The 14,583-nt window shown below is 43.0% G+C and overlaps 1 protein-coding gene across 1 annotated transcript in view; it reads right to left on the bottom strand.

Annotated features, from left to right (window-relative positions):
- Positions 1 to 14,583, bottom strand: part of PLCE1 (phospholipase C epsilon 1) — a 275,357-nt gene that overhangs the window by 149,915 nt on the left and 110,859 nt on the right. Inside the window, exon 2 of the mRNA XM_082673434.1 lies at positions 9,380 to 9,668. Within this exon, the coding sequence (XP_082529560.1) occupies positions 9,380 to 9,668 (289 nt within the window). The remainder of the gene's footprint in view (positions 1 to 9,379; positions 9,669 to 14,583) is intronic.

Genomic DNA, 14,583 nt, shown 5'->3' with positions numbered 1-14,583 from the left:
CTCCCTTTTGCATCTCCCTCCCACCCTCCCTATCCCACCCCTCTAGGTGGTCACAAAGCACCGAGCTGATCTCCCTATGCTATGCGGCTGCTTCCCACTAGCTATCTATTTTACCTTTGGTAGTGTATATATGTGATGTCACTCTCTCACTTTGTCCCAGCTTACCCTTCCCCCTTCCCATATCCTCAAGTCCATTCTCTAGTAGGTCTGCATCTTTATTCCCATCTTGTCCCTAAGTTCTTCATGACCATTTTTTTTTAGATTCTATACATATGTGTTAGCATACAGTATTTGTTTTCCTCTTTCTGACTTACTTCATTCTGTATGACAGTCTCTAGGTCCATCCACCTCACCACAAATAACTCAGTTTCGTTCCTTTTTATGGCTGAGTAATATTCCATTGTATATATGTGCCACATCTTCTTTATCCATTCATCTGTTGATGGACACTTAGGTTGCTTCCATGTCCTGGCTATTGTAAATAGAGCTGCAGTGAACATTTTGGTACATGACTCTTTTTGAATGATGGTTTTCTCAGGGTATATGCCCAGTAGTGGGATTGCTGGGTCGTATAGTAGTTCTACTTTTAGTTTTTTAAGGAACCTCCGTACTGTTCTCCATAGTGGCTGCATCAATTCACATTCCCACCAACAGTAATGCAGCGATTTCTTATTCCAGTTTGTTTTGGGAAAACATTTACTTACTGACGTTGAAAAGTCACCTTTTAGGACTTTTTGATTTAAAATAGTTATGAATTCAGTTTTATACGTGGTATGCAAGCTTTGGGAGGAAGGCTTGGAATCCAGTTGCTGTTGTTTCTTTGGGTATAGAGTTTCAAGTAACTATCTTGCAAAATGAGTTTCAGGAATATGGCCCACTCTGAGTTTCTGTAACTAGGACTTGGCATTTTTATGATCAGCTCAAACAGAGGAACTCCAAGTGACTGGGTTGCTGTCCTCACCAACCATCTTTCTGAATTCAACGTTAGGATTTAACCAACCCTTAATTTCTTGATTTCTTAAAGCGATGGGAAGGATGGATGGGCATATGATCCAATAATTCTATTAATTTTTGCCATTAGTAACACGATGGAAGGATTTGAAGTTATTTTTTTAAAGATAAATTCATGGTCATCTTAAACCTAACTCCGTTTAACCCCACTACACCCATTCAGCCTCCACATTCTATTAATTCTACTTCTTACTCACACCTCTCTGCTGCTCCCCAAGGATTTAGGCTCTTTGGTACAGTGAACAGTCTGTGCACGGCACAAAAGTCCTTACCCGAGTGGAGGGGAGGTCCGAGATCCAGCCCTCATGCTGTGCACTAAATGATATGTGTGGGTATGAGCCTGCATCACCCTGCAGAGAGTGAGGAGGGGGCCTTTTCGTAATTTTTACCAATTACTAAATGTGCCAGCAGCACCCTACCTTGCCTTAGCAACAGCCTCCTAAATGCCTCCAGTTCTCACTGCTCTTTCCTTCCATCCACCTTCCACACAAAACATACTCACCTGAAGTATCAGAGACCCTAATTCGGTAGGTTTGGGGGTGAAGCCCAGAAAGCTATACTTTGGACACTCAGGCTGGGCAATTCCGATGCAGGTGGGCTAAGGGTGACACTCTGAGCAGCCCCACCCGACACTGCAGCCAGATGGATCTTTCTAAAAACACAGTCTGCTCACATCACACGCTTCCTTAGAACCCTTCAGTGTCTCTCATTACTTACAAGGTAAAAACCAAGCTCTTTATCATAAAATACAATCCCATGGAGACGTATTTTCTCCTCCCAGCCCAGCTCATGCCTTCCTACTTACTCCCTGCATGCCCCAAGATTTGGCCAGAACAGCCTGGTAGACCAGCAGTCCCTGAACACACCGTGCCTTTTCCTGTCTCATGCCTTTACACCTGGGTGCCCCGTTCCCTCTGCCAGTTACCATCAGTTCCCCTATCTGTCCCTGGCCCTCCCAGAGGAGTCAACACCCCAGGTCTCTATTCCAACCTGGCAGACCTCTCTCTTCACAAAGCCCAGCTGGGGTCCACTGCGGAAAGAACAGGAGATTGTGTTTTTAATGAGGTAGTAAGCTAGGAGTGAATGGGCTGATACAGTTAGGGGGGCTCTGCACCCCCAGAGGCAACAGTGTCTGAGGAGGAGGGGAGAGGAGTTCAGACAGGGAGCAAGAAAGACCCCAGAGATAACTCTGCAACCATTCCAGCACCTTGCACTGACAGTAGGTTTTGAGACACTGAATATAGCTTTTGTTCCTGCTTGGAAACTTCCTGAATGTATTTGTATTTTCATTTTGTATGAGTCTGATATGTTAGTGCAAACTATAGGTAAATTAGTGTTTTCTTTCTTTGGTTCTAAAATGATCTCATTCAGTTAAGTGTTGCAAGGAGCAATGATTACACGTTCCTTGATTCTGTGAACACATCTGCCACTGGAATCCACAAAGGTTTACGGACTGTCTGTTCTGTGCCCGGTCCTGTGCCAGGCAAGGTGTTTGTGGGAGAGGAGGATGGGGCCGAACAACTAAAACAAAGCGGAAATGGACAGTGCCATTGGAGAGCTGCAAACATGTCTCCCACACGGCTGTGAGCAAAGGCCTTGGAGAAGCTTGACCTGGGTTGGCTGCACACACTTACTATCTGGGTGACCTTGGGCAAGTCACTTAACCTCTATGAGCTTCAGTTTCCTGGTGCTAATATTTCTTCCTAACAGGATTGTCAAAAAGACTGTCTTAATTTCTTAGTGCTGTCGTAACAAAATACCACCACTGGGATGGTTTAAAACAATGCAACTTTATTCTCAGTTCTAGAGGCTAGAGGTCCAAAAGCAAAGTGTTGGCAGGGCCATGCTCGCCCTTGGACTCTGGTCAGAATCTTTCCAGCCTCTTCCTAGCTGCCGGTGGTAGCCGGCAGTCCTTAGCATTCCTTGGTTTGCAGGTGCATCACTCCAATCTCTGCCTCTATAATCACATGGGTGTTCATCCCAGAATGGTCTGTCTTCATCTCTTCTTTGGATAAAGGAGACCAGTCACTGGGTTTAGGGCCGATTCTAACTGAAAGTGACCTCATCTTAACTTGATTACATCTGTAAAGATCTTATGTCCAAATAAAGTCCCATCTGTAGGAACTGGGGTTTGAACTTCAACATATTTCTTTCAAGGGACACAAGTCAACCCACAATAAGGACTAAATGAAATAATGCAGATGAAGGGCTTGGTGCACTGCCTGAATCACAGTAAGCACTCAACAGGCTGTCTGGTTTCAAGTGCTCCATCACGGACTATCTGTGTACACCTAGGCAAGTTTCTTCATGTCTCTGGGTCTCCTAGTAGACAGTACCTCCCTCATTGGACCATTGACTAGTCAATGAAATCACACATATAAAGCATTCAGAGTAACACCTGGCACCAAGCAAGAACTAAAAAATGTTCACAACTATTGCTATAATTCTAATTTTAATCCTTCCCTTTACCCAACTTTCTCTTTACAGATGGAAGAGTTTAAAATTTCAGAGAGGGGCTTCCCTGGTGGCACAGTGGTTAAGAATCGCCTGCCAATGGAGGGAACATGGGTTCGAGACCTGGTCTGGGAAGATCCCACATGCTGCTGGAGCAACTAAGCCGGTGCGCCACAACTACTGAGCCTGCGCTCTAGAGCCCGTGAGCCACAACTACTGAGCCCATGAACCACAACTGCTGAAACCTGCGTGCCTAGAGTCCATTCTCCATAACAGGAGACGCCACTGCAATGAGAAGCCCGCAACGAAGAGTAGCCCCCGCTCACTGCGACTAGAGAAAGCCCGCGCGCAGCAACAAAGACCCAACGCAGCCAATAAATAAATAAATTAATTAATTAAAAATAAATAAAATAAAAATTCAGAGATACCAGTAATGGGGATGTCATCTTGAAAAACTTAAAAAATAAATGTAATTCCTCTGCTTCACCCTCCTTCTCCCCCAAAAGACACACAATTGTTTCGACTCAAGAAGCATCATGTCTCCAGTAATATCTGAGGTAGGTAACTTCACTCTTCACTGGAGCTTTGGAGAAGCTCCCCCTGGTTATAAGCATGGGTGTGGAGTCACACTCCTCAGTCACACCTGAGCATGTTTAGGTACATCTCGACATGGAGTCACACTCCTGGATGACACCTGGCTACCTGTGTCCCAAGGCAGAGGGCTTTTGTCTTGTGCCTACCAAACTTCCCAGCCCAGTGAGCTACAGACCCCACCATCAACTGACTAGCCTTGCACTTTATGAATCTCTTGAGGGTAGTAAGGGCTACCTCAGTAGACCTGAAACCTAATATTACATCTTCTCTGGAGTGAGAAATATTATTTTACAAGTTGAAGGCTTCCAGATGTGATCTTTCACATTCTTCCCAGAGGTGACACGGCCCTAGGGCATAGTGGGCAGTGAATGAACACTTTTTAGTTGATTAACTGGCACAAAAACATACCCCAAGTTACATTAAAGCATACTTTAACATCAAAGGAATAATTTCAAGGTCACAAAACTAGTAAGTCAGAGGATTTCTTTAAATACACTTAAATCTTGGAATTAGAACTATGGACATGCCTTCCCTTGCCTGGTAGGCATGTAAAGGGTAATTGTTTTGATTATGAGGAAGTCAACCAGGACAGCCTTAATAAACTAAATTATTTATGAGGTACAAGCACATAGTTCAAATGTGTGTGTGTGTATTCCTATTAGGACGTCTTATTTTTATACTCAAAGGCATTTACTTTAGAAGAAGACACAAATAGAACATACTTATTGCAGTAGAAGAAAATAAGTTGAAAATTTATTAGACCTTTCTATCAGAAACAGAGTACCCCCATTTTCAAATAAGAATATTACATCTGTAGGGCAGTTTTTGTTTTCATATTGATATTCTATTTATAGTCTATATATGATGGATAACTTTGTTTATTAATAGCTATTCTATACCTACACATACCCAAACTGGTTAAAAATGAGCACTGTCTACTACATAATTTAAATATGGGTAACCATGCTTTGTCCTGATAATATATAAATATTTAATCCTTTAATTTACAGACTTACTTAGGAACAATTTGAGAAGGAAAAATTGAGTTTAATGTACTAAATTTATTATATTGGCTGATACAATACGCACATTTGAAAACATTTAGCCTCCTTATATTGAAAAGTCCTCCCCTTCTCACTACTTTTTTTACTTTTGCTATTTCAGTGCTTTACATTACTATCAATTATCTTATTCTTTTCTCTCGCTTTTTACTTTATTGTGATTTTGTAATTTTTAGTAGGGAGTACAATGGAAAAAAAGAAACAACAGCAGGTGGATTTAGAAAATGCATTCCTGATTATTGAAGTTAATAATTCTTTTGGCTGCCACTGCTATACAGAGTTGGTCCTGGGATTCTAACAAGGTTAATGGGAAGGAAGAGAAGGGGAACCAGATGGGAAGTAGAAAGATCTTGATTGTACTCAACTAGTGGAAGTCCCTGACAGTCCTTACACAGTCCCTGGTGTAAGCTCTCCATTTTCCATTTTGAGACAGTACATCCTTGTAATCAAGGGCATACCCTTGCTTTCGACGCTTCATATCAGAAAATGTTTCTCATTATTTGGCAAACTTTCCACTTGGTAGATGGACCATCCTCATTGGTCCTGCAGGCAGAAAACCAGGAATGTACTGACTGTTGGCTGTTTTTCTAGAGCCACGTGTACCACTGGAGGTGTGCAAGCTGATGGAGATTTCAGAGAGTTAGCAGAATCCTGTAGACTGTGGTAAAGCTGCAAGGCTGCAGAACTCTGACTAATCAACACTTAAGTTACCGATTCCTGACTTGTGAATGCCCTGTGAATAATGAAGAACGGGTTGCACATTTTCTCCTCCTACTCTCACCTACTATGGGCGGCTCCAACCCTCATCTTGTAATCATAACCACTTCCAGGAGACAAGTTGACTTGGGGCACCTGCAGTGAAAAGCGTGAAAAGCTGTCTTCATATTTCTTTTTCTTTTTCGGTTCTTTCTAACATCTTAATGGACCTGACACCAAAGACCTACAGAACATGTTCCTCCTCCTTTTTAAATTCTTCAATTCTTTTGTGTGTGTGTGTGTATGTGGTAAAACACCTATAACAAAAACGTCAGCATCCTTACCATTTTTAATATAGTTGAGTGGTAATGAGTGCATTCATAATGTTATGCCACCATCACCAACAACCCATCTGTACAACTCTTTTCATCTTGCAAAACTGAAACTCTGTACCCGTTAACAGTAACTCCCCACCCATACCCACCCCACACCAGCCCCTGGCAACCACAATTCTACTCTGTCTCTATGATTTTGATTACTCTAAGTGCCCCATATAAAAGGAATCATACAGCATTTGTCTTTTGCCCTCCTCCTTTTTTTCTACCTTTTCCAACTCCATTTAATCCAATTCAAATGTGATCTCTCTCATGGAAGAAGTCATTCTTTTTGACCCTCTTTCTTATGCTTTCCCTCTGGGAAAAAAATTATAAACCCTGCCCTGCCCTCCTTTCCCCTTCTTCATTCCATTTATAAGTCTCTCATTAAAAGAAAAGAAATAAAACTTACTGGGATAATAATTTTCTGAATCTTTCATGTTAGATATGAGTTTCAAAAGATAATTAACTGTAACAACAGAACTACAGATGCCAACATCTAAAATCTCTGAAATGGCCCAAAGTTCTTTACAAAAGCTCCATAAAAGTTTCAATTTAACTCTACTCATCTTAATTAAAATTATTTCCCCTCAACAAGAAATGTCTTTTAACTCACTTGTATTGCTTTTCCTGGAGGCTGATTCTCAGTATTCTAATAATTGTGTTTTTCTCTTTGTTCCATGGGAAGTGTGTAGATTTCAGCTGTGTTATGGGTTAAAGGGGTTTTTGAGGACTAGAGTCTGGGAACCAAATCACAACATTTAATACTGATTCTCCAGGAGGGCATTCTAAGTTCCACACAGCTCCTGAGAAATGAACTTCTGGAACACAAGTCATTTATAAACTGGGGACTGAGTGCGTTACATACTTCCCACAGATTTTCATTGGTGACAGACAGCTGAAAGTTGTTGGCCTACTCAATGCCACAGGACACACACTGAACAATAAAACAAGCAGAAAAGCACTGCACAGCAGCCAAGCATATCCTCTAGACCCCCTGCTGGAGTATACGACCGACAGAGCTCGACTCAACTAGTCAGTATGCTGAACCTATAGGTTCCATAAACACTCCACGACTTTGAACAGCCATGTGTGGGTTTTTTTTGACACATTATCTCTCACTGCATGTTAAAGAAATGTATGTTTCACTGTGGCACATATAGACTTTGAAAACCCCAGGGGAGTGGGCCCTGAAGTTGAAAAAGTTTTCCAAGAGAGCAAGTCAGAGCTATAGAAATTAGCTTGGAGCTGAAGCCAACTGGCTAATTGTATTCTTCAGCAGAAGCTACTAACAGAGGGATATCAGAAGCCATTAAAGAGCTGCAAAACAGAAAGTAAAAGAAACTCCCAACTCTTGCATAAAACCCCCATTTAAAGATAACATATTAGCTGATGATCCAAGGAGTCTCAGAGATGGAAATGCTGATAGGAGTTCTGATCTGAATACAGACAGGCAAAGAGCAACTGAAATCAAGTTATTATCAGGGCAACAGACACCTTAACCAGTGGCCTCCTTTTTTCTCCGCAAAGGTCTGTGTAAGACTGGAGGCAGCCTGCCTTGGTTGGGGAGCCTGGAGATCTGCCCTTTTGCAATTAATGGGGAAGAAACAAAGTGGCTTTTATTGACTTCTGTTTGTTTGCGGCCAAGCCATTTGTCACATGGAACATTAACTCTGTCTCCAAACTCTTTGAACACTTAGAGCCACTTCCACATTATTTGGCATTTAACTCTCTGCAGTCTGTTCTTTGAACACTTGGTGCATGCAAATGTGGCCTCCTCATTAGGGTCATAAACCACCTAAAGGGGAGTAAATTCACTTGTACTTTATTAGGATCTCCCATAACACCTACACACTGCTGGGCACAGAGTGGGTATCTGATCAACACAGCTTGATTAACTCACAGGAGAAGGTCCTCACATAGAGTCACAAGCACTGAAGCAATGCCAACTCTACACGCTAATCTCAGCCCAAATTCCCAGGAAGAGCACTGATGGAGAATGTAAGCTGGGCAGTTACCAGGAGCCGCATTAGAGTAGGGAAATCTTGAATCCCATGTATAGGGGAAACTGCCTACTACCTAGAGACTGCAAGTTCCTCGGGAGCAGGGGCTATGTTTTGTTCCCTACCCAGCACCTAGTAGGGGCTCAAAAAACATATGCTGAATGAATGAAACACATATGAAACCAAGTATCTCCTCTTTAGTCTCTTGGATTAGTTGTCCCACATTTTGTGTTTTTCTTCATTCATTCTTTATAACCAATCCACAAAAGTGAAGGTGACTCTAGAAAACAAATCAACATGGCACCCACTCAGGTGTGAACCCCCTCTAGGGCTCGCCCAAGGGGTGTTGGGAGTGGGGAGGTTGAGGATCAAGGAGGGAGGCCACTGGCCTGATAATCGCAGGTCTGGGGCTTGCTGTGGAGGGACAAGAGCTGCTCTCCTTGAGAGAAGTGGCCGGATGTCAGATTGAGCTCTTGGCAGCCCCCAGGCAGTGGAATGCTGCTCTGCGTGGTCCCCGTCTGGCTGGCAGCTTCCTGCCAGGGAGGACTGCCAAGCGGGTGGTGACAGCTGTGCAGTCCACAAATCTCCAAGGTTCTTTGGTGCACTGCCATCTCTGACTTGCTTTTCTGCTACTTGTGGGAAGTCGCTGGGAAGTTCTGATCCCATTTTCCATTGGCTTTCATTTTTCAGCAGGACACCTATCTTATCTTTTAAGATGGGAGTCACTGGAAGATGGCCTTTAGCTCTGCTGGTCAACATGAACCTATTGATTCTGTGTAGAAATGAGAACTATATTCCACTCTATTTTGAATGAAACGGTTGGTTTTCACTGTGGCCACGTGACTACACTTGTTTACAAGACTTTTTTTTACAATAATTGACATCTGTCATAGAATACCACTAGGAGAAACCACCTATCTGGATAACTTAGAAAAATTAAAGATAGCCTTTTAGCTATTTTTGAAAAAGAAATTTCAATATCTTAATGCTTATTATTTGGAATGTTTATACCTTAAGGGATTTTGATAGAGGATTATCTTTTTATATATTCTCTTAAAGCAGCTATCTTTTCTTAAAGCTGCCGATACGTGGACTCAATTTTCCATTAGGAGATGCAGTAAATGTTAACTTAGATTCTTTTCTGCATTCAAAGATGAAAAGTTAAAAGTGAAATTTCAGACATTACCTTTCAGCATCATTCGTCCGGTGGATCCTCCAAAAGAACTGAGAAGGCTACTTCTTGCTCCTAAAGATGTGGTGGCTTCTAGCAGAGAGCCGGCGATGTACTGAGATATGGAAGTCCTTTGCAGGGTGGCACGATACTCACAAACAGTGTCTTGGACACATTGCTTTAAGCACGGACCAATGCTAATCCTTTCATGGGCTGTCTCGGAGGCTGGGAGCTTTGTGAAGAAATGGAGAAGAGATCTAATTGTCTCTGCTGTTTCTTCTCCCCTTCTCACTGCACTGTAGATCTGTGAATAGCACAAAGTACAGGAAGTATTAATCTAGTTTCTTAGAAAAGCAAATTAACTTGTTGACAAAATGCCAAGATGACTTATTAAGAAAGAAGGCTCAGTCGCTCTAAGTGCAAACACTCGTGAACACTGGACTCATGCATTAACCTGAACATTCTACAGACACCATTTATTTGGGAAAACTATGTGTAGTTATGAAATGGGCCATTCAAACAAACTTGCTATCAAACAGAGCACTTACAACTTGTACGAACCAAAAATATATTCAGCTCAAATTTCTTCTCCTCCTCAGCAGAATAAAGCTCATCTAGCGGGACAAGGGCAAACCTTTCCTTTTTGTCCTCCTGGATCCTCCTGAGTGACTCTCCCAGATCTATCTCCAAGGAACACTGCAGACTGATTCATGAGGAATCTTCCCTCCATGCTCAAAATGAAGTAAGGATGAGACAGTTAAGGGACAGGAGAACATCTACATTTCTCTCTCGGGCGTAATCCTTCAATCTGTCACCTTGGATCAAAGTCTTTGAATACTTTTTCCATATCCAATGAGTTGACAGATCCTGCCCGCTTTTCCTCCTCCGTCTTTCCTTCTGTCTCTGCCACTATCCTGATTTCCTCTTTCCCTCATCATCTGAATTCACCAAGAATTATCTCAAGGAGGTTGGATTATTAGGACAGTCTCCCAGCCATAATTCCAATCCATTCCAAGACAGTCGTTCAACAGGCATTTATATAGATCTGTTCTGCGAGAAGCACTGAGATAAAAGATGTGGGGCATGTACAAAGAGTAACACACCTCTTGTGCTACAGGACTTCACAATCTAATTTAGAAGATGAGACCTGAAAATTATGAGGTTTGACATTATTTCTGGGAGGTCTGGGGTTTTGTCAAGGTCTCTGGGAAGCCAGAGCCTTCTGGGTAGTGTATAAGCGACAGGCAAGACTGATAACATGGGGTGAGTTAATCCAGCTTTCCGATGGTGGAATAAAGGTTTTACTGTATCGTGTTGTCTCCATCATGTCACTTTGAGCATCTTGCCTTGGTTGACTTGTCATTCATTCATTATATCAATGTTTATATACCAGTTATGTGTCAGACCTGGGTAAGTAAGACAGCTTCTCCCCTCAAAGAGTTCACAGTTAATAAGGAAGACAGATAAGCAAAAAGCTCATAGTAGGGTGGAAATTAAGGTCACCCCCTCTGTTGACACCAGTGAGTGGCCAGGGAAGGGAAGACCCTTGTATGCCCTCCAGACCCTGCATGCACCCTTGTGATGCTGCACACTCCGAATCTCACCTTAACTAGAGCCCTTGGGTACTCAAAATGACCCCTGTTGAGCTGTGCTGAGTCCTTATGAGACCCTAGAATGTACCCAGAATTCCCCCTGATATTCAAACTGTGCTGACACCCTAACTAGAGTTCTACTCCGCCTTCCTCTGCCTACGGGTATATACTTGCTACTTGAAGGCAGACTGCAGATTCTTTAGCTTTAATTCTTTGTCATTAAATTTCTGGTGGCCAGTGTGGCCACAGAGATGGTGTGCTGGGACAGAAATAGCCCAGGTTTGGGGTCAGGTATATGGGATGCCTTGACCAGCCAGACAGGATACTAATTGCCCCTTCTTAGAGATGGTGTGGGATTCACCCTGACAATACACATAAAGTGCTCAGTCTAGTGTCCAGAAATGGCACCCATTACTATTGAGCAAGAAGAGAACGGACTCTATCCTCAAGGATCAGCAGGTGGCCGTTTAACAACAGAGCACAGTCGATGAAATTCACTGTGATGGGGTTATACCCTTGCTCTTAGGTGCTGCTGGATAATATCCTCCTAACCTTATTTGGGTGTATTGTGAGGACAAATGCGGGTAGAGAGCTGCAGAGCTCAGGATGTGATTTTCTTCTCTTAGCTCCAAATCATACAGGCGATCCCCAACACACTAACTCTCGAGACAGTCCTTCAGAAGTAAATGTTCTAAACATTCAGGGAAAAGAACCCACTGTGAGATTTGATAGCTAAAGAAGGATTCAGAGGGAAAGAAGATTTAAGCTGTGCCTTGGAAGACAGGCATGGCTCTAACTGGGGCAGCTGGGGGAGGCAACTCACATGGTAAGTAAAGGTGAAGAGGCTGGAACAGTGAATGTGTCCTAAGGACAGTGCGCAGAGCAGGTATTAAGAGCAGGGAGTGAGTGTAGGGAAATAACTGGGAAACTGGAAAGGTCAGTTGGCCTGATAGAGGAGAGCCTTGAATGTCAAGCAAAGAGGTTTAATCCATCAGTGGTGGGAAACCGTTCACTTTTTTGCTTGTCTATTTGTTTGTTTTCATCAGAGGAATGATCCTAAAAAGGTTTTATTTTACAAAGACTAACATGCTGTTGGTTCCTAGTTGCCAATGTGTTGACCCACTTTCTTTACTTGCCAAGCTGCTCCGTTGGCTCACTATGGCCACACTCATTACCCGATGTGTTCCAGAGTCCATCCCATGCCTTCAGAGCGTCCCAATGTCTCATTCAGTCCCTTATCGATCTTTCCCAAAGTGTCTTCCTCACATCATTAGACCTAGATGAACTGCATGAAATAAGGACTCCTTGATCATGGAAGTTTGAAAAACTCAGTATGTATTTCTACTTTTGAAGACTTACATTGCTTATTAAAATATTAACAACAATTAAAAGGGTCAGAGTAAAGAAATCTATTTTATTTTGTTGAACTGAATGTTTTGAGTATTTCTCATGTTATCTGACCATGGATTTTTGTTAAAGAACATAGCCTGCGAATGCAGCACTGTATGGAATAATTTGCTCTAATCTAATGGCTGTTTCTTATTCTCAGGTCCTTGACCTCTGTGGAATCTCTGAAATAGACCATCACCCAGCTTTCTCGAAGTCCTGCCTCTCTTATCATTTCAGTGCTCCATCTTTGCCTTATACTTGTTTTTAAAAATTAATTAATTAATTTTTGGCTGCGTTGGGTCTTTGCTGCTGCACGGGCTTTCTCTAGTTGTGGTGAGCGGGGGCTACTCTCCGTTGCGGTGCGTGGGCGTCTCATGGCGGTAGCCTCTCCTGTTGTGAAGCACAGACTCTAGGCGCGCAGGCTTCAGTAGTTGTGGCACGCAGGCTCAGTAGTTGTGGTGCATGGGCTTAGCTGCTCCGCAGCATGTGGGATCTTCCTGGACCAGGGATCAAACCCGTGTCCCCCACATTGGCAGGCGGATTCTTAACCACTGCACCACCAGGGAAGCCCCTGCCTTATTCTTATTAAAGGTTTCCTCCTCAGGCCCTTAGGACAGCTGTGATACAACAGAGAGATGCCAACAAGCGTCTAATGTAGGGGGTCAACAATTGGCTGGTGAACCGTGGGCCAGGTTCACCCAAGGGACCTGCTTCATTTGACACACACCGTTTTAAAATCAGGAAAGTTTATATACACATCTGAAGTTAGAGCATCATCTGAAAAATGGAACAATCTGGCAACACTGAGCATTTCCATGAATTCTCAGGTTAGTGTCAGTCCCCATCACTCTCTAGTGAGCACACCTGGCCAATTATCTGGTCACCATTAGTATATGTGTTTGTGACACCTGCTTTAATGGGATATCGATATGGAGGTAGATACATACAGTAAACCTGTACTGAGCTCCTCCAATCTGTCCTCTGTGTGCTCTTGCCTGTGCTGGTTTCTGAGAATACAGAGAGAAAGCCATGGCCTCTACTCCTAAGGGCTGCTGCAGCTCACCTGCAACATATATAAATGTTATGTATATATTAAGTAATTGTTCAGCATTGCTATCAGCTGTTTCCAAGCCCTCAAACTTCTCTGAAGAAATAAGAGAGGAAGAGCTCCCAGAATAAAGCTCTGAGCTGCCATCACTACTGCTAACACCCCATCCACGAAGAATCAGAAAGACAGCTAAGGTTCTACCATCATCTGGACTAAAACATGTCATTCATATCAATACTGGATGAACTGAATTCAAAGTGCTTGTTGGAAAAATGCTGAAATATGGATGAAGTGGTGGTAGATATGGCAGTGCTCAGGGTACATGTTAAAAATAGGCTATAACCTCTTACTAGATCATCCAGTTAAAAAAAAGAAGCAATTGTGGAAAATCCCATATACATAGAATGGGAAGAGGAGGCAGTATAAAACGGTAATTATGAGTGTTGTTCTAGAGTGTTGGTTTGAGTCCTAGCTCCTCTGCTTCCCAGCTGTGTGACTTTGTATAATTTGCTTTCCCATTCTGTGCCTCAGTATGCTTTTCTCCAATAGGGGCATATAATAGTAGCTGCCCCATAAAGTTGTGGTAAGAATTACAAGTTTTTAAAAAAAAATTTATTTATTTTTGGCTGTGTTTGGTCTTCGTTGCGGCGCACGGGCTTTCTCTAGTTGCTTCGAGCAGGGGCTGCTCTTTGTTCTGGTGCTTGGGCTTCTCACTGCAGTGGCTTCTCTTGTTGCAGAGCATGGGCTCTGGGCCCATGGGCTTCAGTAGTTGTGGCTCGCGGGCGAGCACGGGCTCTAGGCCCGCGGGCTTCAGTAGTTGTGGCTTGCGGGCTTAGCTGCTCTGTGGCATGTGGGATCTTCACGGACCAGGGCTCGAACCCATGTCCCCTGCATTGGCAGGCAGATTCTTAACCACTGTGCCACCAGGGAAGCCCCAAGAATTACAAGCTTTGATAAACATAGTAACATGATTGGAACAGCCACTTGGTAAATGCTCAACAGATACTGGTTTTTATGATGATGGCGATAAGGATGATTGTGGTAGACTAAAAAAATGGCCATAAATTATTCCTTTCATTAATTCCAGGCCAGTCTTGTGGTTTACTTAACCGATGGGAATTTAGTAAACGTGTTGCAAGTGAAATCTTGTGTGTTGGAGCTTGCTCTCTCTCGTTGCTTTTGGGAATTCT

The sequence above is a fragment of the Grampus griseus genome, assembly GCF_964374135.1.
Source record: "Grampus griseus genome assembly, chromosome: 16".
In the NCBI taxonomy this organism is placed as follows: Eukaryota; Metazoa; Chordata; class Mammalia; order Artiodactyla; family Delphinidae; genus Grampus; species Grampus griseus.
The sequence above is the reverse complement of the archived record's forward strand: the minus strand, read 5'-3'. Positions and strand labels throughout refer to the sequence as shown.